The 24,842-nt window shown below is 42.3% G+C and overlaps 1 protein-coding gene across 5 annotated transcripts in view; it reads right to left on the bottom strand.

Moving 5' to 3' along the window:
* Positions 1-24,567, bottom strand: part of dnmt3ab (DNA (cytosine-5-)-methyltransferase 3 alpha b) — a 627,694-nt gene extending 603,127 nt beyond the window's left edge. For 3 of the 5 annotated variants that reach the window (XM_087977018.1, XM_087977035.1, XM_087977038.1), the window contains exons 1-2: positions 24,434-24,567; positions 21,773-21,912 (exon numbers count right to left, since the gene is read on the bottom strand). In XM_087977018.1, the coding sequence (XP_087833144.1) occupies positions 21,773-21,832 (60 nt within the window). In that variant the 5' untranslated portion in view covers positions 21,833-21,912; positions 24,434-24,567. Of the gene's footprint in view, positions 1-21,772; positions 22,044-23,778; positions 23,796-24,433 lie in introns of those variants that run through there. The other 2 variants (XM_087977028.1, XM_087977023.1) reach the window with 2 other exon arrangements.
* Between the last annotated feature and the right edge of the window lie 275 nt (positions 24,568-24,842).

Below are 24,842 nucleotides of genomic sequence, written 5' to 3'. Positions count from 1 at the left end.
CACGTCATAGAGTCATCTCAGTACTTCAGGGTGTAGAAATGGATTGACTACAAAGATTTTGTAAAGCAATGCCAATTCAGCGACTGATGTCATTACGAACTCTTAGTTATAACAGATGAGAATATCCTTTTCAGATTGTATCAGGAACTGTAATAAGAAATGAGTACAGTTAGAAAATGCAGCTACTGAGCAAAAGAATGAAATTCAGAAATGTAAAGTGATACAAGTGACCAACACATGTAGATTCACTCTTACAATGTCAGGAGTTCTGATAGAGCCTGCATTTATTGGCCATCCTAATTACATTTTAAACTGAGTGGCTTACTAAGCCAATTCAGAGGCCAGTTAAGATACACAATGTTGTGTATCTGTATCATCCAGCAAGAATGGTAGCCTTTCTCCTGTAAAGGACACAAACAAACCAGATGGGTTTTTCTTTTAATATCAATCCAGTCATGTCATTATCACTATTAATGACACTTGCTTTTTATGCCAGAAGTTATTAATTAATTGAATTTAAAATCCCCCAGCTGCAGTGGTGGGATTTGAACTCATGTCCCTGGAGCATCGAGCCAGGCCTTAGTATTATTCATTCAGTTATATTAAAAACTTTATAACAAAACAACTCATCCTTGGTGACAGGGAGGGAATTTTTAAAAAATAATTCTACTCCAAATAAAGTTCATGATCTCTGCACAGAATGTTTCTTTGTCATTAAGTGGGCAGTGGCAATACATCATTTTGTATGAAAGAATAAGATTATTAATGATTTGAATGTCCATTCTTGATTGATATTGAATTTGTTTGATTGTTATAAATTGGAGGAGGAGCACCAAGCTGGTCTTAAAATTCAGGAACTTTGAGGGAGTTGATGAGTTCCACAGATCTCAAGTCTCAGGAAGGAATGAGTGAAAATGCCATAAATGTTGATTTCAACACAGTGCAAATGCAAAGAGAAGGAAGAATTAAAATGAATATTCAATATGGTTAATAAAGCCAATCAAGCAAGAACTCAATGAAAATAATGTGTTTCCAGGTGAAAGATGACAAAGGGAATATTTATTTATTTTCTAGATTATCTTCTTAAAATCACGATTTGGAGATGCCTGTGCAGGACTGGGGTGAACTAAGTCAAAAATCACACAACACCAGGTTATAGTCCAACAGGTTTAATTGGAAGCACTAGCTTTTGGAGCACCGTTCCTTCAATCACCTGATGAAGGAGCGTCGCTCCGAAAGCGAGTGCTTCCAATTAAACCTGTTGGACTATAACCTGGTGTTGTGTGATTTTTAACCATAGCAACTGAGCTTCTCGACTTACAATAATATGTTGCTAGGTCAGAACTGCTTAGGTTTGAATCTCAATTGCACAGGTCCATTCTGGTTGTGCTGGCTCTTTTGAGGGCAGACCCTTGTCTCCTTTAAAAAAAGTAAATGAAGAGGCAGGACCGTTTCTGAGGGCTGACACTGTATTTGAGGGTGAAATATCCAGTGGCATGATGGGATACGGTATATAAACTGGATGCTTCGCCCTGTTGTGTAATTAAAGACAGTGTGTACATTCCTGATGCTGCGGGTCAGTTTGAGAGTTTGTAGCCTGGGGACAAAACAGCAGCCTGAGCAGCAGAGGTGGGTGTTGCCAATGCAGGAGGTGGGTTTCCTTTCAGCAAAGCTGTCAGGCCATCCGTGCAGTGGGGAACCCCTTCAGTTGATGGGCAATAACCACAGCACTGAACCATTAACCATTGCTGCTCTGCTGGGAGGAAAGAACAGGAGGGTTTGCAGCACGTACCTCCACCCTGGCCACTTGCTGGAAGATCACCTCTAGGCAGTGGCCAAGCTTTGGTCTCAGTGAGTTACCAACAAGTCCAGATCTCAACCACAAATCAAATAGGCAGAAAATTATCCAAATTGGTTGCCCACCACTTTTGGGCAGGTAGCCATTGTTGGGGATAACCCATCTTTGCCCAGATATTCCACTTTCCTCTTGGTCCCAACTTCAAGCTCACTGACGCAGAAGAGTCTGTTCTGAAAGACCAATCATACATGGACCCTGCTCTTTGTTCATCACATTCTGGAGAAGGGTAAGTAAAAAATTACTTACATTTATGGGTGGGATATTCAAATCTTGGCCATTCTTGATCTTTATAGAAAGTTAGGTGGAAAAGAAGTGCTTATTGAGAAAAATATGCACCTTTAGCAATGAAGGAGAAATGGGACTGTCACTTCCAATCAAGAGAGCTCCTGAGTTAAATGTTCAGTGCTTTGCTAGTTATATAGCTGGCATTATAGGTTAGCCAAGCAATGTAGAAAATGTCAAATTTCAATTTGCAATTAAATAAATAGATTGTTCTCCTGACTCATGTGAACAATGTTCAAGAGCATTAAAAATGTTCTTTGTTTGGTTGTAACATGGCTTTAAAAGCACCAGGCACAAAAGAAGATATCCAAATCTAAGAAACAATGGAATGCTGCAGATTGTCTAATGTATAGTCTGGGAAACAATCAAGCTTTTACATTTTTCAGACAGCTGTGAAAATCTGGCCAAAATAAGGTTCCGACATCCATTCAAACCCAACTGGCAAGATTCCAAAGCTGAAAATCACCTTTTTGAGCTTCGGTCAACTGAACTAAGTAAACAATAAGACTGTATTGAATCAGGTAGACCTGCACCACTCATGTATTCTCAAACAAAGCTCTGCCTGTTTTCTGAGTTAAAAGTATATATTGATGGACGGTTCTGGCAGTCTCATAAGCCCATTTCATTTGTTTTCTTTTCTAATTACATTTCTTTGGGGAAAATGTTAGGCTGACCTTATAAAGTTGTGGAAGTATAAATTATGCTTCAATTGTTTTTGAGGTACCAGAGACTTGGACGCATGGTCACTGGCAAAGCAGCAGTTGATTTGGGTTGTGTTGGTTCTGGCTCATGAATCCGAGCACAAAGATTCAGATTAAACCATTGTATTAAGTTCAATGAAATGTTATTTTTGATCTTTTGCAAAATGTCCTGACACTTTTTCTTTCACTTTTTCTTTTATTCTGGTATTTTGTACCATGTACTGCAGAAAAGGTGCTCAGCAGAGATGGAACAAAATAGGTGAAAAAGTTTTAAAATTAATATTGCTGCTGAAATTTAGGATAGGTAAAATGTAATGGTGCAACAGCACGACATCTAATCCAGGACTAGATAGAGTCATAGATGTCTACAGCAAAGAAACAGACCCTTTGACCCAACTCGCCCATGCTGGCCGTTATGTGAACTAACTATTCAGTGTGGTTTAGAGACCAATTAACATAGCTGTAAACCATCTGATAAATGGAATACAGTTCCTGTTCAAGGTAGGCAATAGCCCACTTAGCAGAGGCCTGGATAATATTGCAAACTGCAACAGCAACATGGTTTGTTCAGCACTAAGACTGAGCTGGAAGTGAAGATTACTGTCTTTAAGTATCACTGAGTTGATAGTGACAATGCCTCTGTTGTATTTTCATTTTTTTAAAGAAAAAGTCCCATTCTTTTGTCTCATTTCACAATTGACATGATAAAGATAAATAAACTTCAACCGCTGTTAATTGGGTTGCAGTGCAACAGAAGACTCATGGATCAAGTCAGAATCTTCTGAGGAAGGGTCACTCGACCTGTAACGTTAACTCGGATTTCCCTCCACAGGGCCTGCCAGATTTGCTGAGATTTTCCAGCAATTTCTATTTAGGTCAGAATCTGTTTGGTTCAATGATTGAGGCACGTTGCCAAACAGTTTTGCTTCAGGAAGGATGGAAGATGAGAATGGAATGAGGAAGATGCAAATGTCAGCTCAGGTAAATGTACAAAAGGTGAATGATGAAGGCTACTCATTTTTGATTTCAAGGTCAGTGGCATCAACACTCATTAGAATAATTTTTCAAAAGCAACATTTACAGCTCATTCACATGAATAAATATCTCAACTGCACCCACACTGATCCCAGTAACCCCTTCCATACCCTGGGAAAACATAAAATTTGGGAATATCCTGCAATTTAAGATTTATTGAAAGGGCCAAAAGCAGAAGATCCCTGTGGATATGATGTGCAATTAGATCCAGATTGTGTGGCCTTATCCTGAACTGGGTCTTTCACCTATTCTTGTGGTTCTGTTTCTCTTTTGAAAGTTTATCTTGATTTTTTTTTCATCTAAAATGAAGGGGAAAGCCAGAAAGTACTTCCTCAATTGATGTTTCTCATCTTTATGATATATTTGTTGAATGAAAAAGAAATGGGCAAATAAGGAGCAATCACATGGTGTTAAGGCAGAACCTTAAGCAATCTAGATCCTCCTATGAATGGCCAAGCATTAAGGTGTATAGGAGAAATGGTGGGCTGCAGATGCTGGAGATCAGAGTCGAAAAGTGTGGTGCTGGAAAAGAACAGCAGGTCAGGCAGCATCCGAGGAGCAGGAGAATCAACGTTACGGGCATAAGCTCTTCAAGATGTATAGCTTTATAAGGCCATTCCTCAACACATCGATAAATCCATGGATAAGGAGGCTTCTGTTTTGGGTGCAGAAATTGCTGAAAATGCCACTTTCTCCAAACAGCCTCAGCCCAGTAGAATAAGCAACAATGACGGTGTGACACAGGGTACCATTAGCTGCTGTCACAATCCCTGCTATATTCTGCAGACTCTTGATGTGTTTCAGTCATGTTTTCATATGATTCTGATGCTCTAAGATAATTGCCTAAATATTCCACAATACTGTTACAGAGCTGACAGTCTGTTTGGATGGTGTAGTGAGAGGAACCGTTTCTATGCTAGTGGGGCAAGTTTCCTTCTTCTTCTTGCCTTTGTTGCCTGAAGGCTGCACAATCTATGACAAGTCTCAGCAGGCCAGAACATGGAACTGAAAGCTGCATTGTAACTAATCTGATGCAAACCAGCCATCCAGCCAACTGATCCAATTGATTCTGGCTTCGATAACAAAGGTCAAAGAACGTGTTTTTGCTAGGCCTACTGTTCTCCTTTTATCAGGCCAACAAGTATTCCAAATCTGGAATCTTGAATAGCAAACAATCGTAAATGTATGTGCAGTAATCATAATAGGGCTAGCCAGGTGGATACCTTAGAATATGAGTTCTCTGACTGGGGCTATTAATGTGGTCCAATCAGGGAGCCCTGGCTGACAGATAAAGAGGTTGAATGTCAGGAACATTGACCCTCTGATGCATGATTCTGAATGAGGCAAGGACACAGGAAAGATATTAATCCATAAATAAATTACTGGCACACTTTGTATCATGTGCCTGTGGCAAGTAACATTTGATTTTGTCCTATATAAACTTCTTTTTGGCATATTCACCTTTGGTAGTATTCCACAAATAACCTTTCTCATAGCAGTTTCCTTCATACATCCACCAACTAGAAAAGGTTAGTTGCTAAGCAATAACCTTTCAGACTGTTTATAGGGAATGATGGAGAGATCAGTGCTCCTCCTTATTGTGAAATATCAAATTTTTACTAAGGTACCAGAAGAAATGTAGCCCAAGTCATATTCTGTAATATTACTTTTGTTCTTGTATTTACCAGGTCTGAGAAACTGTTCTCCTACCAATACTGTCAATCCTGACTACAGTGCTCTCTGGACAACAGACACTTACCAAACAAAGCAGCAGTCAACTACTATGTGAAAAAAAATAAGAATACATTATATTTCTCGAGCAACTTTCATCATGATAGGACTTCCCAAAGAGGCTTACAACTAATGAAACACTGGTGAAGTATAATGTAATATAGGAAACACAGCAGCCAATCTGTGCAAAGTAACCCCCATCCCCAACAACCAGCAAAGTCATATAACAAGATTACTGTTGCACCAATGTCTCATTTGCTGCTCAGACTTTGAATAAATATTTATTAGTTCTGTACTTGTTGAAAGTCAAAAAATGATGGATTATTAAAATGATATTCACATTTCAACCAGTGGAGCATTAGTTCCACCCTCCTTTTGAAACCTGGGGAACAATGATTCTATCCTTACCATTCCCTCGACTTGACCTTAGCTCCATCAAACTGAGGTATCGAAATAACATCAGTTAGTGGAGATCCCAACTCTTTCTATCTCTGTTCACTCTCATGGTAGTGCCTCGCCAGATTATGGAGATGCAGTTAGTTCTATTACTCACTGGTGGTAAGTATCTTAATCTTGTTTACATAATATAAGAACTGGTGTAGGCTGTTCAGTCCGTCTGCTCAGTCCTGCCCATCTTTCTGTTTGCTCATGTGTTAGGTAATAGTATCCTAGTGTCTGGAAGGTGCAGGGTTGTTTGTACAGACACAGGGTAAACATGATGAGTCAAATCCAGGTTACCAGAGATTCTGGTTATGTTGAACTTGCCAGCTCTTACCACTGGCAGAATAACAAGTGCACCAGAGGCAGGTCTATCTTAAGTCTAAGGTGCAGACTGATAACTATGGACTAACCTAACTGAACTCGTGACAGTTTGTCAAAAGACTGTTCCAAATGGAGTTCAATTTGGCCACACTAAAGTGGAACTCTGGGTAAGCTATCAAAACCACTCTATAAAAGTATGTTCAAACTCTGGAAGTATGGCTAAACCTGGGAGAAAGTTCAAAGTATGTTCTACTGGAGAGAAAATAAAGTTGATACACATTGTGGGAAACAATGGTGATAGGAGAAGCACAGATGTCACAAAGGTGTTGAAGAAGCCATCTGCAGGTGGTTAACCTGCCTGAAACACAAGAAAAACAATTTGGACCTGTTGGACAGGCAGTCATCCACTCCAGCAAGGAGGGAGGTGGGAATAGCTGTCCACACCAATGTTGAAGAAGCTCTGCTCGTGGAGTTCAAGGTAACCGAAGCAATTGACATTCTTGTCTCTGGTCCAATCCTGTACGCAAGCAAAATCACCCTGGCAAAGAAACTGGGTCACCAACAGTTCACCCGCAGCGATGGATTACAGCATCGCCTTCCTCATGGTAAGCCGGGATCATGCAGCATTTGGCAACAATGGCAGATAAATGATAACAAAATGATAATTGATTACAAAGAAATAAGGCAGTTTAGAAAAAGAACAGCAAGATTATCATTATGGCAGGCAATCACACTCTGACATCACTGGCCTCAGGACCATTAAACCAATGTTCCTGCCTCCCAACATCACAGCCAATCACGAGCCAATGCAGCAATGGGCGATTATGAACCTGATGGTAATTTATACTCAGGCTGCTGAGGTCATCTATAAGAAGCTGGAGGCCATCTTCATGATGAAGGATGATGGTGATGGAAGCCATAATTGTCAGGCTGATCTCAGACAGACTGCAGCTGCAGAAGGCTCTGAGAGAGCAGAAACAGACTGAAACGGTGAGGGCGATGACCCGGTAAAATGATGAATTCTCGCCAGTTCCCCTCCCTGTTTCCCAAGCAGGAGCTGCAAAGACCATGGAGATATTTTGGGAACTCACACTGATGCATAATAGACTGGATCACACTCAGTTGAAGACAGCACACTAAACAGAAAAGAATTACCAAGCTTTTCCCGGCCAAGCTCCTAGCATTTTACAAGGTCAGGCTATTGGAAAATGTGAACTAATTGAAAATATAATGACATTTTCACACATATACAACTTCACTGTGTTTTCATTGAGTTTTTTTCTCTGACATTGATGTGTAAGCAAAAATATTGGGGCCTCTTTTGGTATCTTGAAGCCCTCCCTTTTCAGGAATTTGTGGATGGGTCTCTGCGAGTCAACATATCATAATATTACTGTATCAAAAAATCTCCACTGCATCATCATTCACAAATTTTAGCAAAACTAAAATCAACCTAAATAAGGAATGGTGAAATATCAGAAAGTATTGCCAAAGGATGGCTCTTCATATCAAAGAATGTCTGTCGTTGGTCTGAACAGCTGCAATCTTCCAAAAATGGTAGACAAAAAGCAAGGAAATAAATGCTATTTTTATTTAAAATGATGAAGAATTTGTGCTGCAATCTGCAGATTCAATTTAAAAAAGTGAGCAGTTTACCCAAGAGGAAGAAAAGGGGTTGGTAACTTCAACTAAGGTGAAAATGTCAAATTATCCACATGCCAGTAGCAGGAGTGAATGGTACAAAGTAGATTTCTGTTCCAGAGATTGGGTTTAGAAATTATTGATCAGTAATTTGCAGCTCATCAGACAGTAAAAGAGTACGAGAGGAAGATGGTGAGCACCATGCACACAGGGTTTGTATGACGTCCAAGAGATTTTCCCAGGTAACTGGGGCACTGCTGCTTGAGCATGACAGAGTGCAGTGGCTGAGCTGACTCAAAGACAGTGGATCACATTAACCCAAGTTAGTTTTCACGCCTTTGGCCTTTTTCAGATTATGAACACAGATCACCATAGCAGCAGTCCACCTTTACCTGAAGTACAGCAGAAATGCTGTCTGTATAGGGTTCATTGTATACAGTGAGGGTGTGATATATACAGTGAGGGTGCAGTGCATACAGTGAGGGTGCTGTTGATGTACGTGAGGCAGGACACAGCAGAAGTAAGTGGATGTGCAGAACAGTTAAACTCAACAGGAGACCAGTGTTCCTCACCAGCTTTATTTACTCCAGGAAGGAATGATGAAACTGTGAACCCACACCTGGGAATGTGGTACCCTGTGTTTGATTTTCCCAGCACCCTGAGGACAGAGCAAAACTCACTGTAAAAACACTTTACCTTGGAATCTTTCTGTTCCTAAAGAACCTCTTGGTTAGCATAGAGTCCTTGAAATACTGACCCTGTAGCTAGGCAACCGTTGGGGGCAGAAATACTAAATACAATCAGAGGCAACAAGACATCAGCTCCTCACCCTGAGCACTTCTCTTTTATCGCTTTGCCCACTTGCCTCTGTATTGGAGGCTCAGGTAAAACTCTCCCACAACTTCCTTACATCCATTTAAATAGGCAGAAAATAACCTCTAGCCTGAAATCCTCACAGATAAACTGAGATCACCTTCTTTAGTCTCTGTATATCTTCCAGGCACTATTTTGGCTATTGTCAGTTAAATTTTCGAAGTCATTTGCATTTATTATCCAAAGCTGGATTTTCTTTGTGATTATCCTGGATTTTGTTCTCATGATGCCATTGAATCTCCTGCTGACCTCTTAGCACTGTCACTGGTATCTCATGTGAGTTTGATCCTTGAGGTAGGGTCACCAATGTGGATTTGTGGGAGCTAAGTAATGGGGAGAAGTCAGCACTGTCAAATCAGGGGTGACACAGTGGCTCAGTGGTTAGCACTACTACCTTACAGCTCCAGTGACCCAGGTTCAATCCCAGCCCTGGGTGACTGTCTGTATGGAGTTTGCACATTTTCCCTGTGTCTTCATGGGTTTCTTCCCACAGCCCAAAGATTGGTTTGGTGAATTGGCCGTAGTGTTCAGGGATGTGTAGGTTAGAGTTAAGGGAATGGGCTTGAGTAGGATACTCCAGAGGGTTGGTGGGGGCTTGTTGGGTCAAAGGCCTGTTTCCACACAGTAGGAATTCTAATTAGGTCTCCTTTATCAATACGGCCTTTTGCAACCAACTGATATGCTTTTCTCCAAAATGACTCTAAAGCTGGTTTCCACTGATGGTCAACGCCGTAATTGTTGCTGTATGACTGCGAACACTGATCTTTGCTAACAAAACATAATTAGTTCAAAGCAGTTTGTGGCACAGCGATACAGTCCCTAATCCTGGGTTCAAATCCTACCCGTCCCAAAGGTGGGTCACAACATGCCTGAACATTTTCATTATAAATACTTATAATTAGTATAAAGCAATTAGCTAAACTACAGGCATAGCAGTCAGCAAGGCACTGCCCTGAGCAAACTAATTCACTTCTAACCTATTTAAGAAACCTATATTTTGACAACACATGGAGAATCTAAAGGGATTTTAGAAATATATTAAGGGTAAAACGGTAACTAGGGGGAGAATAGGGCCCCTCAAAGATCAGCAAGGCAGCCTATGTGTGAAGCCACAGGAGATGAGGGAGATACTAAATGAGTATTTTACATCAGTATTTACTGTGGAGAAGGACATGGAACATATAGAATGTGGGAAATAGATGGTGACACCTTGAAAAATGTCCATATTACAGAGGAGATGGTGCTGGATGTCTTGGAACGCATAAAAGTGGATAAATCCCCAGGGCCTGACCAGGTGTGCCCAAGAACTCTGTGGGAAGCTAGGGAAGTGATTGCTGGAACCCTTACTGAGATATTTATATCATTAATAGTCACAGATGGAGTGCCGGAAGGCTGGAGGTTGGCTAACGTGGTGCCATTACTTTAGAAACCTAATAAGGTGTTTGGTATGCTTTTTCTTATTGGTCAGAGTATTAAATATAGGAGTTGGGAGGTTATGTTGCAGTTGTACAGGTCATTGGTAATGCCACTGTTGGAATGTTGTGTGCAATTCTGCTCTCCCTCCTATCGGAAGGATGTTGTGAAGCTTGAAAGAGTTCAGGGTTGGAAGATTTGAACTATAGGGAGAGACTGAATAAGCTGGGGCTGTTTTCTCTGGAGCATTGGAGGCTGAGGGGTGACGTTATAGAGGTTTATAAAATCACGAGGGGCAAGGATAGGTTAAGTAGACAAGGTCTTTTCCCTGGGATGGGAGAGACCAGAACTCAAGAGCATAGGTTTAGGGTGAGAGGGGAAAGAATATAAAAGGGACCTAAGGTAAGGACAAACCAGGGAACTACAGACCGGTGAGCCTGACATCAGTGGTGGGCAAGTTGTTGGAGGGAATTCTGAGGGACAGGATGTACATGTATTTGGAAAGGCAAGGACTGATTAGGGATAGTCAACATGGCTTTGTGCGTGGGAAATCATGTCTCACAAACTTGATTGAGTTTTTTGAAGAAGTAACATAGAAGATTGATGAGGACAGAGCGGTAGATGTGATCTCTATGGACTTCAGTAAGGCATTTGACATGGTTCCTCATGGGAGACTGATTAGCAATGTTAGATCTCATAGAATAAAGGGAGAACTAGCCATTTGGATACAGAACTGGCTTGAAGGTAGAAGACAGAGGGTGGTGGTGGAGGGTTGTTTTTCAGACTGGAGGCCTGTGACCAGTGGAGTGTCATAAGGATCGGTCCTGGGTCCACTGCTTCTCATCATTTATTTAGAAGATTTGGATGTGAACATAGGAGGTATAATTAGTAAGTTTGCAGATGGCATCAAAATTGGTGCTGTAGTAGACAGCGAAGAAAGTTACCTCAGAGTATATCGGGATCTTGATCAGATGGGCCAATGGGCTGAGGAGTAGCAGATGGAGTTTAATTTAAATAAATGTGAGGTGCTGCATTTTGAAAAAGCAAATCTTAGCAGGACTTATGCACTTAATGGTAAGGTCCTGGGGTGTGTTGCTGAACAAAGAGACCTTGGAGTGCAGGTTCATAGCTCCTTGAAAGTGGAGTCGCAAGTATCCTAATAAGGTGTTCGGTATGCTTTCTCTTATTGGTCAGAGTATTAAATATAGGAGTTGGGAGGTTATGTTGCAGTTGTACAGGTCATTGGTAACGCCACTGTTGGAATGTTGTGTGCAATTCTGCTCTCCCTCCTATCGGAGCTCCTATGTGAAGCTTGAAAGAGTTCAGGGTTGGAAGATTTGAACTATAGGGAGAGACTGAATAAGCTAGGGCTGTTTTCTCTGGAGCATTGGAGGCTGAGGGGTGACGTTATAGAGGTTTATAAAATCACGAGGGGCAAGGATAGGTTAAGTAGACAAGGTCTTTTCCCTGGGATGGGAGAGACCAGAACTCAAGAGCATAGGTTTAGGGTGAGAGGGGAAAGAATATAAAAGGGACCTAAGGGGGAATGTTTTCACACAGAGGATGGTGCGTGTATCGAATGATCTGCCAGAGGAAGTGGTGGAGGCTGATACAATTACAGCATTCAAATGACATTTGGATGGTTTTATGAATAGGAAGGGTTTAGAGGGATATCGGCTAAGTACTGGCAAATGAGGCAAGAGTAGGTTAGGATATCTGGTCAGCATGGACGAGTTGGACTGAAGGGTCTGTTTCCATGCTGTACATCTCTATGACTCCATGGAGAAGATTTTAGTTTTCACTGCCATGGTAAGTTGGCTGTCTATTCTACATCAACCTGATTGTCCTTTTCATGCAGTCAATGGAGAAGTCCTGTAGCACTGTGATAGTATCTCCACCTCTGGGTCTGAAATTCATTCACTATCATTATGTATACTTTTCTGAAAATAAACCATAAGTTTAATGGAGAAACAAATATGGCAGCCAGAAATAGAATCATAGAGTAATAGAGATGTACAGCATGGAAACAGACCCTTCGGTCCAATCCGTCCATGCCGACCAGATATCCCAACCCAATCTAGTCCCACCTGCCAGCACCAGGCCCATATCCCTCCAAACCCTTCCTATTCATATACCCATCCAAATGCCTCTTAAATGTTGCAATTATACCAGCCTCCACCACTTCCTCTGGCAACTCATTCCATACACGTACCAGCCTCTGCGTGAAAACGTTGTCCCTTAGGTCTTTTTTATATCTTTCCCCTCTCATCCTAAACCTATGCCCTCTAGTTCTGGACTCCCCGACCCCAGGGAAAAGACTTTATCTATTTATCGTATCCATGCCCCTCATAATTTTGTAAACCTCTATAAGGTCACCACTCAGCCTCCGACGCTCCAGGGAAAACAGCCCCAGCCTGTTCAGCCTCTCCCTGTAGCTCAGGTCCTCCAATCCTGGCAACATCCTTGTAAATCTTTTCTGAACCCTTTCAAGTTTCACAACAACTTTCTGACAGGAAGAAGACCAGAATTGCAAGCAATATTCCAACAGTGGCCTAACCAATGACCTGTACAGCTGCAACATGACCTCCCAACACCTGTACTCAATACTCTGACCAATAAAGGAGAGCATGCCAAACGCCTTCTTCACTATCCTATCTACCTGCGACTCTACTTTCAAGGAGCTATGAACCTTCACTCCAAGATCTCTTTGTTCAGCAACACTCCCGAGGACCTTACCATTAAGTGCATAAGTCCTGCTAAGATTTGCTTTCCCAAAATGCAGCACCTCGCATTTATCTGAATTAATCTCCATCTGCCACTTCTCAGCCCATTAGCCCATCTGGTCCAGATCCTGTTGTAATCTGAGGTAACCCTCTTTGTTGTCCACTACACCTCCAATTTTGGTGTCATCTGCAAACTTACTAATTGTATCGCTTATGCTCGCATCCAAATCATTTATGTAAATGACAAAAAGTAGTGGGCCCAGCACCGACTCTTGTGGCATTCCACTGGTCACAGGCCTCCAGTCTGAAAAACAACCCTCCACCACCACCCTCTGTCTTCTACCTTTGAGCCAGTTCAATCCTTCAAAATATTTTACAGGAAACATTTAATGGGTTTGCTTTCTTTGTATATATGAGGGTCTTTTCTGCTATTGAATTGTTTTTGGTTATACATCCTTACTAACTTTTCACTGAAAGTGTAACTACCTATTTTGGCTAGATATGGTCAGTGTCTAATCTAGACTCTGATTTCCAGCAACTGCAGTCCTCACTTTTGCCATGGTCCGTGTATTACTCATTTCTATACTAACTTTTGATCGCTACAATTTTAAAGCCGGCTTATACTACATTAATGAATTGAATTAAGTTAAAAACTGCAGCTGTGAAATGTGAACAATGGTATCTATTTCTTACCCCACTTGATATGTTGAACATTTCTGCTCAGTTGTATGCCACAGAATCTAAGCAAGGACCATAACAATGAACAGAAAACAAAAGAAGCTAATAAAGTCAGAAGCAGCCCTAATGCAACTGCATCTTTCTTTCTTTCAGGCAATCCCTTGAGGCTGAGGATGACTTTCTTCCACTTCAGAAATCAAGGGTCCTGAAGTGAGTTACTAGTCCAATACTGGATCTGGTGGCCTTGCCAAGGTTGAGCTAAAGAGGCAGGTGGGTTGGTTGCTGGGGTCTTCACACATTCCTGCTGCTCTGTATGTGTGACCTCCTTTCCATTGAGAAGTGTGAGACGGTTGAAACCTTTGCATGAGAGATTCCAATAGGTCACTGGGAATGTTGTATTTTTCCAGGGAAGAACATTCTTGAAGTGTTTTTTTTCTGCCCTCCTGATAACTGTTTCCTGTTATGGAGTGTAGCAGTAAAGAGTTTGCTTGGAATTCTTGTGTCAAATGTGCAGAAGATGTGATCAACTGAGATTCAGCTGATTGACAGTAATCAGTGCCTCAATACTGATGATGTTGGCCTGAGAGAGTACACTGATATTAGAGCACTGATTCTACCATGGGATTCACACCATTTTGTAGAAGCATCACTGGTGATATTTCTCTAGGGAGCTCAGATGTGTGCTGTACATTTTCCATGTATTTGTTACATACAAAAGAGCAGGTAGCACAACTGCCTTGTAAACAGAGTTTGGTTCTGGGTTTGAAGTCTTTGTCACCAAAGACACTGTCCCTCAGATGGCCAAAGGCAGCACTGGCACACTGAAGTATGTTGAATGTTATTGGTGATGGTGGTCCTCACTAAAAGAAGACTCCCAATGCATAAGAATTTATCCAAGTTGTCCAGTGGTTTACCATGAAGGAGGAGCAGTAGCATATAAGACAACTGTCTGGTACTACTGGGGATATCCTCACTGAATTAGCCAGATAGAAAGACAAATGAATGAGTGATCTCAAGTTATAATTCAGGAGTTGAGAAATACAGACAGAGAGAAAAAGATAGCCTGGTGCAGATGTCAGAAATGGAGAACCATCAGCTTTGTTCTGACAACAGCTGAAGGAGAAATTGAGGGTAAAAAGAGGGTAAAGAAGAAAAAACAGATGGGTGGACAACATTGACATAAGGATTTAGGGAGGAGTTTGGTTAGCTCGGTTGGCTGGATGGCTGCTTTGCAATGTAAACTGATGCCAACAGAATGGTTTCAATTCCTGCACCAGCTGAGGTTACCGTGAAGGACTCTCCTTCTCAACTTCTCCCTTCGCCTGATGATTCTACACCAGCCATCTCTTTGTGTCTAATGAGAGAGCAAGATTTTTGTAACTCTACCTTTACGTTATGGATGCAGAATAGCTTGAAGACAAAAGATAGTGACACTACCACTACTAAGGTTATGGCGAAAACAAGCATATGTACTGATGTAATACCTTATTGATAACAGAATCACTGAACACTTGCATATCATAGTTGATTATTGAATAGTACAATATCTTATATATACCACAATACCAGAGCAGCAAGTGTGTGCTTATTTATCTGTTATTGAAATTAATGGAGTACTTACAAGTACAAGAACAAATAATAAATAAGAATACTAATTCTAACGATTTTGGCAAAGATTACTAATTCATTACCAACTGAACTAAAAGGACAAAAATAAATAATATAAACCATCATTAAAGACAATGCAACAAACTTGAAAGCCTACATGACATACAAATCTAAGTTACAATATTTAATTAACTTGGGAAGGGAAGAGAGAGGACCAATTTGTACAGTTAGAACAAGGTACCATAGAAAATATCAAACGATTCATTAAATGAACACAAAGGGGAATTCGGATTCCTGGCCAGGATGTCAATTGAATTTCAAAGCATCACTGGATACAGTACAGCAATATTTTCTGCATTAAACAGTTACTTGACAAATAAAAGATATATTACACAAAGCAAGTAATAATTAAATTATGAACTTTTAGCCACAACTTAATATCAGAAAGAATCACATTTCTAAGACACTTCACACCCATAAGGCATCCCAAAGTTATTTGCAGCCAACAAAGTACTTGTGAATCAGAGTTACTGTTGTAATAAGGTAAAACGCAGCAGCCAATAGCAGACAGCAAGAACTCACAAATTGCAATGTGATGTTGCTCAGATAGCAAGCTGAATTTTCTTTACTAGCTCTTAGCATGAACCTCAACTCAACACAGGAACCCAGAATGGTCAGGAGCTATCACTCAGGTATTTGCTGTGAGCCCTCCTACTGGGCCTCCTATCTCCATGATGTGCACATTGTCCTTAAATGGACAAGAGTTTGTAGAAACATCAGTCAGGATCTTCCAAGGGAAGAACACTCAAGAATGTGTCAGTACAAACTCTGTCCATTTAAGGACAGTTTGTGCATCATGGGGACAGGAGACCCAGTGGGAAGGCACATCTGATTTAGGCACCTCTGATGGGTATTTCTGAGGGAGACTGTAAAGATAGCTCAAAATGGAGGTGTTCACTGCAGCACTGGGAACATTAGAAAAGGTGCAGGGCCCACAGCTGTCCCAGGCCAACGCTGTGGAGAGGAACACCTACACAGCAGCGTTTGTAGCTGTGGTCTTTCACACAATGGGTCTGTGCTGTGCTGTGTGAAAGTGGCACTGATGGCTTCTTGGCAGGTGCCAAGAGGCCAATCCCATTAAAAGCTGGGCTCTGGCTCTAACAAAGGTGGGTTCAACATTATGAGGAAAAATCATCCCCTGCTCCACAACTTACGCCCCACCCCCACCTCAATATTAGCTCATTAATGGGAAAAATTGACAACTTGCTGCGAGGCAGGTAACCTCAAATGTGCTCATCTCACCTCCTACAAGACCTCTGTGGGATAGAAAAACATTGAATCATCTACCCAACTAGCTATTTTACAGCTTTGCTCCCAGTCCCACATTCAACCCAACTCCACAGGAACAGGAACAATTAGTCCTATACGTTTTTGATTGTGAGGTCTTCATACTAAATGTTGGAGAGAATACCAAGATATCTCCCCTGCTTGCCCACCTCATGCATCAGCATCGATATTAAATTGTATTGACCAGTAATGTACTTTAACCTTAAACTCAGAATAGGAATGTAATAGCAGATGGGTAGCCATTTGTGGCATTTTCTTTATCATATTTTAATACCCAGTAATTTATAACATGTTTTAGATAAATACCAGTCCAGTTAGTCAACATATTTCTTTCACCTTACTGGTTCTGCCTTAAAAATAAAATTAAATCAATAGAAGGCACAGTGATCCAAGGATGTCTGAGGTCAAGCCTAATACTAAATTTAGTAGTCAACCAGCTGCATTTGACGCTAACATACTGGTTGTTATGGAGATATGGTCAACCTGCTGGGTGAGATAAACTGCTAATTGGCACCACTGCAGAGCTCAACTGCATGAAATATATACTTTTCCCCCAAAGTTGGCAGACCTACCAAAGGAATGTGATAGTTGTGCAATTTGTAATACCGTGTGGGAAATTAAAAAGTTCACATTAAACCTAATATTCAAACATATTCACTCTTTATATAGTACAATTGTTTCATTGTATCTTTCTGGCAAGGGAAAGTGATACAGCTTTACAGAGATTATATTTGTCAAGATTTACATTATTTCATAGCCACTGGCTACAACGTTCATCATTTATATTGAGCCTTACTTTGCATAAGTGTGGTTTCAATACAATGTTACAAGTCACAATTGAAGTAAGACTTATTGTACAAATGACTAAGCCTATAGTGACCACTTTTGAAGCTGATACATTTGTATGAAAGCTTCACCATAAATTGCTTTTCACAAACTTCACTTGAATATAGGCCCAAAGGGACTAAGTATTGTAACTTGTGTTTCTGTTACAATTTCCATTTATAATTCTGTTTATTGTTCTAGTGACAATATTTTACTTTGAAGACACCTTCCCACCAAAAGTACAAGTCACAATTGTGATGATTCTGTAAGGAAACCATTTTTATCGCCTTAAAACAAAGGTTTGCTCTTTTAACCAAAATAAACATTTTCTACACTAGCACCAACTTTACTGAAAATGAAACTAAATTGATTGACCACCTGATGAAGGAGCAGCGCTCCGAAAGCTAGTGCTTCCAAATAAACCTGTTGGACTATAATCTGGTGTTGTGTGATTTTTAACTTTGTTCACCCTAGTCCAACACTGTTGGCACCTCCAAATCAATAAATGATGTTCTTCAGATTCTCTTGGGAATCTACCTGAAATCTGTGATGAGTTTATTGGACTTTGTGCCCATTTATTGCTGACAGGATCTCAATTGCATTTTTCACGTAAAACTGACAGTGAACAAGAATAGAGGATCGATGATTCGGCCATTTGATAATCTACCCTCAGTCAATGCACTTTTGTAATGTGTGAAAATAGTGAAATGTGTCAACAAAGACTAAAATGTTAATATGAGCAGCCAACCTTGTTGACAATTACTGTAAAAATTGACTTCTGATTTATTCAGGTAAGTTACCTAGCCATACTATGTTATGTGATAGCCATTATAAGAATTTGAAACTGGATCTAATAACTTTGCTTTGTTGTACTGTACTGGTTATATAAGGGCTCACTGTTTAGCTACTCTGATCATCTGAGTTTGTATCATAATGGCAGTGTCAATATTGAAGAATTTGCATATTAAATTCTTTCACTGAAAGGTTGATGCAATGTAGGTGACAAAAAAATAAAAATGCTTATTTTGACAGTTATCAGTCATTTCCAACACATTTGAAATAAAGTGAAACATTTTAATTCTGTGTAATATGGGATTGTGATAAAGGTGGGAGCAGAACAGCTGTGATTGTAATGTCACAATAACAGCAGCAGCAGTCAAGCTAATACACATGCATTTGTGTTGATAAGCATTGTGTGAAGGATAGATGTTTCTTTATGATAACCAGACTGAGAGTACCAAAGGGCCATGGTTGAAGCATATATTTACCAAAAGAATTATAATCCTATGAAATGCAGAGAGTGAAAGTTCAAGTAGTAAGAAAAAAGACAAAGAAACAGTGAAACACTATGGTAAGAATGGTCAGACAAAAAATGTGGAGAGTTGGGGAGATGGATTTCAGAAAAGGAGAAATGCAGTCACAGAATATAGACAGTTTACAAAAAGGGCTGTGAAACAAAAACACCTGCAGAAACTCAGAGGTCTGGCAGCAACTGTGGAGAGAAAGCAATATCAATGCTTCAGGTCTGGTGACCCTTCTTCAGAACTAATTGTAGCTAGGAAATGTTGGTATATATACTGGAGACAAGATGGGAAGGGGGAGGAGGAAACAAGATGTAGAAATGGAGTACAGGAGGGAACACCAGTTAGACAAACAAAGGATTGAATAATGGTGAGCCTTGGAGAAAGAAAAACTGCTAATGAGGACCATCAGTGGGTGAAAATGGGTTGGCTCAGGTGAAAGTAATCCATGTCATGGCAGGGCCTAGTGTGTGGGAGTGAGGGAAGCTATGGAAGAAGGTGCTCAGGCCTCAACATTATTGAATTTGATATTGAGTTCTGAAGGCTGCAGGGCCCTCAAGCGGAAACTGAGGTGCTGTTCTTCCAGCTTGTGCTGAGCCACTGGAGCACTGTAGCAAGCTTGAGATGGAGATGTTGGCCAGGAAACAGGGTAGGGTGATGACGTGACAGGCAAGTGGAAGCTTAGGATATTTTTAAAAGATGGAACATAAGTGTTCTACAAAGCAGTCACCCAGTCTATGCTTTGTCTCCCCAGTGTAGAGGAGACCACACTGCGAGCAACAAATACAATAGACTAGATTGAGTGAAAGAAGAGCACCAGAATCTGGTTTCCAGCATCTGCAGTCATTGTTTTTACCTAGAGTGAGTGAAGTACAGGTAAGCGGAAATGGGTACCGCAGATGCTGGGGATTACAGTCAAGATTAGAGTGGTGCTGGAAAAACACAGCAAGTCAGGCAGCATTTGAGAAGGGAACACTGATTTATCTGTACTTCATTGTATCCAATCTACTATTCACTGCTCACAATGTGGTCTCCTGTACCTGTGGGTGGGGGAAGGAAAATAAAACAGACTTTTGTTTTGTAAATGGGGCTGATGAGGAAACATCTCTATCTGGTTTGAGATTCTATCACTTTGTTTAGTTTTAAACCTTGATATAGGCCATTTCCATTGATCATTTTTGATACCTCAATCTATAAAGTTTACAAATAAACAGTGCTTATATGTTCCTATTTTGTACAGTTTCTATCAGACCTAGTTTTTTTTATTTAATAGCAATGATTATTTTTCCATTTTTTAATGCAATACAGTTATACAATCACAAAACAGGTATGTTGCCAACTTGAAAGGGTATTTATTTGATTGCGCCTAGATTATATAATGAATGTAAATATTCAGTGAGTTTCCAAATGTGTGCAATCTAACAATAAGAGATACTGAGCTGAAAGGAAGAACGGTGAGAGAGCCACTTTTAGAGGGTAAGGTGACCCATGCTAGTCTTGGTTTGAGTGACACCTGCTGAAGGAATGATTTGTGGTGCTGGTACTTAAGAGGAAAGGAAAATGAATGAAGCTTTTTTTCCTCATTACTGGTTGTTGCTTAATTAACTGTATTGAGATTTCTACATGAAATTACTTTGTGAAGGCCTAGTACTGTCAGTTATTTAGACCCACGTGACACTATTAATTACTACTGCTTCACTCTGATTCATTGTATTGAACAAGCTACAGAAGTGAAATAAACTATAACTGCTGTTAAACTGTTGTTGGCTAGCTGTGATGGCAGGAAAGTTCAAGGCACAGAAAAATAGACTTACTTGAAAAAAAACTTATTCTCCCCCCAATATTTAGGTATGGAAAATATATGTGTTTTTTAATTTAAAAAAAAACTATTTGACTACTTTAGGATTTTAAGGCAAACAATCCATTTCTCATGAAGACTGCCCAATTCCAGATTGCTTCATTTTGTCCAGTCATCTGGATTAAGACTGCTGTCAATGATGAGAACATGACACCTCGATTGTAAACAGCTCTAAATGGGCCTACCAAAATGCAACATCCTCGACCTATTACCACCAAGGCACATCTTCCTAAGAGTTTTAAAACTTGCAAGGAATCATTGCTTTCCGGGTTGGCAGCTGCCTGTAGGTGACCAACAAGTTGCAGCAGTTGTATCTCACACCGAATATACGGAGGGGAACACAGGGGCTCTGCCAGCTGATCAAATAGATCACCTCCCCGCCCCCCCCCCCCCCCCCCCTTGCAGCTGATTGGCTCACGGAGCGCACCCAGTGTCAGTAACCAACCACACGGTCAGCGGGCAAACGTCATCCCCACCTCAAACGACCAGTCAATCTCTCGCTCTCCCTCCAACAGGATTGGGAGTAAAATTCATCCTCACCCCCCCGTGATGGAGCCGCGGGAAATGGGGAAGGTGACGTCAATTAAGGCAGGCACCAGAGGGACATGGGGGGGGAGGGACACCTCCCAGGGATTGGGGCAGGAGGATGGTGTTGGAGGGGAAGGGCGGAATGGCCACGGAATGAGAGGAGAGGGAGTGCGGGAGGGAGTGCGGGAAGGAGGGGGAGGGAGTGCGGGAAGGAGGGGGAGGGAGTGCGGGAAGGAGGGGGTGGCAATGCGGGAGGGAGGCAGGGAATGGGGGCAGTGGGGAAGGGCAGTACAGAGTGTCCCCCATCCCACTCCAGGGCCAGGGGCTGAGGGGAGGAGGGATTTTGCCTGCGCTATGCGACAATCCCAGAATGCATCGGCCAGCGGCTCAACAAGATCCCAGAGCATAGACCCCCCCACCCCTCCCAAAGCACCACCCCCGTCCTCCACCACACCGGGGGGCACAGGGTGGGGGGGAGTCTGGCCTGGAGCTGTTCTCTCTGTCTCTCACAGATACACACAGAGACAGAGAGAGGAAGAGGGAGCGTGAGCCGGAACAGCACAAAGAAAGGCAGAGAGAGAGAATCCGCTAACGGCCTCAGACCTTACCATCTGGGTCCCAACTCCTTCCTCCAGGGCAGGGGCTGTGTTGGTATTGGATGGCATCATGCGACCAGATTGAGGAGGTTGTTAGGTTTCAGAGAGAACCAGGCGGGACCAGTGCCTCCTCTCGTTCAGCTTCCCCTTGTCTGTAAAATAAACACACACATACACACACACACCAGCTGATTTTGGGTCCATCAGATGAGGGCTCGGTTTATTAATGCTCCCATTTCTTTAGTAATCCGTGGCTGCAGCCGCCTTGTCGAGAATGAGAGCCGCTTTAGCCAGTGGAGCCCAGTCAGGAGCTGGACAGTGGCTGAGCCCCATCCTCCCATTAAAGCCCGGGCTCCCCCCCCGCCAACCCCCGGCCGCTAGCGAGCACTCGCCCCACTGCTCCCCAACGGACCGAGCATCATTGTCATCTCGACCTGCGCCTCCAAAAAACCCCACAACCCACCACAATTACATCGAGTCAGTGTGTTCCCCCCCCCCCCCTTCTCCCTCTCTCCCTCTCTGTTATAACATGGCGGTTTGACAAATTGCCAAAATGCGCATTTTGTTGCTTTACCCGCTTTGGCCAGAGGAGAGAGAAACAGAGAGAGGGAGAGAGACCCTTTATTTCTTTAAATTGAAATGCTATTTAAAAAAAAAAATCTGTTAGCAACGTTTCATTTTCAAGTTCTGCTCGCTCAGCATTCTCCCCCCAGCCCTGTCATCTTCACCCAGCAATGTCAGCACCGTCTCTAATAGCTCAGATCCCCCTGATTTCCATCGACCTCACTGACAACAAGCCCCCGTCCAACATTTTCCTTTACATCGCTTTCGCTCGATTTTCCCACATGTGGAAACGATTGGATCTATAACAAAGTCGAGTGATACTTCCAGATCCCTTTGAAATATCCGATGTCCCCATCACAATGTGTTCGGGATTGCATTACTAGATTAAAATGTTCTGTGAAGCGATTCGCGTTGTTTTTAGTGTCTGTGTTGATCCCTACAATTGAACAGATGTAAATACAGTAGCTACATGGTAACTGAATGGGCAAACCGTGTCTTTTAGCATTCGGGGACATTTCTGTATGTCACTTGCATCTTTAAAAATAAAGGATGGAGAATGTGGGCCTTTTCCCTGGAAATCTGCGGGCTGCGATCTGATTGAGAATTCAGAGGTTTGCCTTGTGTTTTGATTCAGAAGCGGTGACCTCAGCTAGTCTGACTGTACCAGCGCTGGTGACTGTGCAGCAACCCTTCAATAACACTCACGACGGATAAGGGGAAAAAATACGCCCCGTCAAAATAAGGGACTGAGCACCTGTTGCTATGGAAAATCCTCCATAAACTGCCGTTTGTAATGTTGTACTTGGCAGTGAGAGAGATTTTCTGGAGCCTTCCACTGCTACCTCCCCCCCCCCCCCTCCTTTATTCAGAATCATTGGGGATAGCTCGCTAACATGGCGTCTGCTGTCTTTAAACTTCAGGTTAACCTTCACAGTCTGTTGCACTACAAATAGCCGCGTAAAAGATGGATTCACAACGTGACATCCCCAAATTATTTATGTCCCACAATTATGAAGGTTAATTATTATTGGGTGATTTAAATAGATTCATCTGCAGGTTCACAGGACAGTAAATACACCCACTGCAAAAGAAAATCATCCGCTACCACTTCACTGTGGCAACTTTCAAAGTCAATTGAAACTAAGGAATCCCAAAATCCTGATACCTACAATAAATAGGGGACACTGAAGATGTTAGGATTTCATGATGTAACATGTGGAAGTAACAGCCACTGTACTATGGTGCAGATCACAGTGTCACTGAGAAACAGTGTCATGTTTAGCTGAGGCAGACTACATTTAATAGATTTTCAATGGATTACTAGAAACAGCATGTAGTTTGCATGCATGACCCCCCCCCCCCCCCCCCCCCACACACACACACACTCAGATCTGCGGGCAGGTGGGGGCAAGGTTACCCATGTTCCAGGAGCTAATCCTCTAGGGATCACTTACTGTTGCACAGTTAGGAAAGAAACATTGACCAAAGCGGCAACCCTGATGCGGAATTCGATGCCATTTTGGTTCGCGGACGCTATCAGAAAGCGAGCACTGGGGCTGTACAAGTGGGAGTCTGGAATACAGCCAAGCTTCAGATAATAAACTGGCTTCAGCTGCAGTGAATGCTAACACGCACCGAGGCTGATGTACATTTCTGACCGCTGCAAGACTTGAGACAGAGAGGGGGGGGGGGAAACGGAAAAAAAAATCACACACATAGGCGGACAGACAGACATGGCCAGATTAGCCTGAAGGAAAACCTATCAGTTTTGAACACCTCCTGCATGACATCGGCAAACCCAGCGCTTGCCCCCAGTGAAACCTCCCAAGTTCACGGTGAAAGTGAACAATCGTTAAAATGTCCAGGAGGAGCGGTCCGCAGAGAGCTCTCTGTCTCTCTCTGTCTCTCTGATGGAACCTCTCCACTCTCTCACCCCCCTCCCCTCCCCTCCCCTCCCCAAAGCCCTTCCCCGTCCATTCAGCCCCCATTAAATCAAACACATCACCAGCTTCTCCTGTTTCTAGCTTGGCGATCGCCCTTCCAGAAGTTGACAATCGGAAAAGGTATTGATTAGCTGATGTGGTGAACAGTGATCCGTGTGTAAATTACCGGTTGCCAGTGCAGGCCTGGAGCTTTCCCCTCAGCTGCTGCTGCTGCTGTTTCTCGCAGCGTCCCTCGCCAGCGCCGGCGCGGCCTCCTTCAGCTCCCTGTCTCTCTCTCTCTCTCCTTTACTGCAGAGTGCTAGCGGCTCCCGGAGACTGGCTTCCGTGCAGTCCTAAAGCCCGACACTGCTCACATTACACACGCTCCTGGAGATCTCCCCAACATCCAGCCACTGGCAATCCCAACAAACACGCCAACGCCTAGTGACTGCACATACAAGAACCAACGCCTGTTCAATATATTCAGATGATTCAGGATTACATTGCAGAGAGCAATGTAACCTCCTGGCTAAAGTATGTGATCATACTCAACAATCAATTCAGACTCTCTTAACATTCCAATTTCTGGCCAAATC

The sequence above is a fragment of the Chiloscyllium plagiosum genome, unplaced genomic scaffold (genome assembly GCF_037043375.1).
Source record: "Chiloscyllium plagiosum isolate Xiang-an unplaced genomic scaffold, Cpla_swu_hap1 HiC_scaffold_3, whole genome shotgun sequence".
NCBI lineage: Eukaryota > Metazoa > Chordata > Chondrichthyes > Orectolobiformes > Hemiscylliidae > Chiloscyllium > Chiloscyllium plagiosum.
The sequence above is the reverse complement of the archived record's forward strand: the minus strand, read 5'-3'. Positions and strand labels throughout refer to the sequence as shown.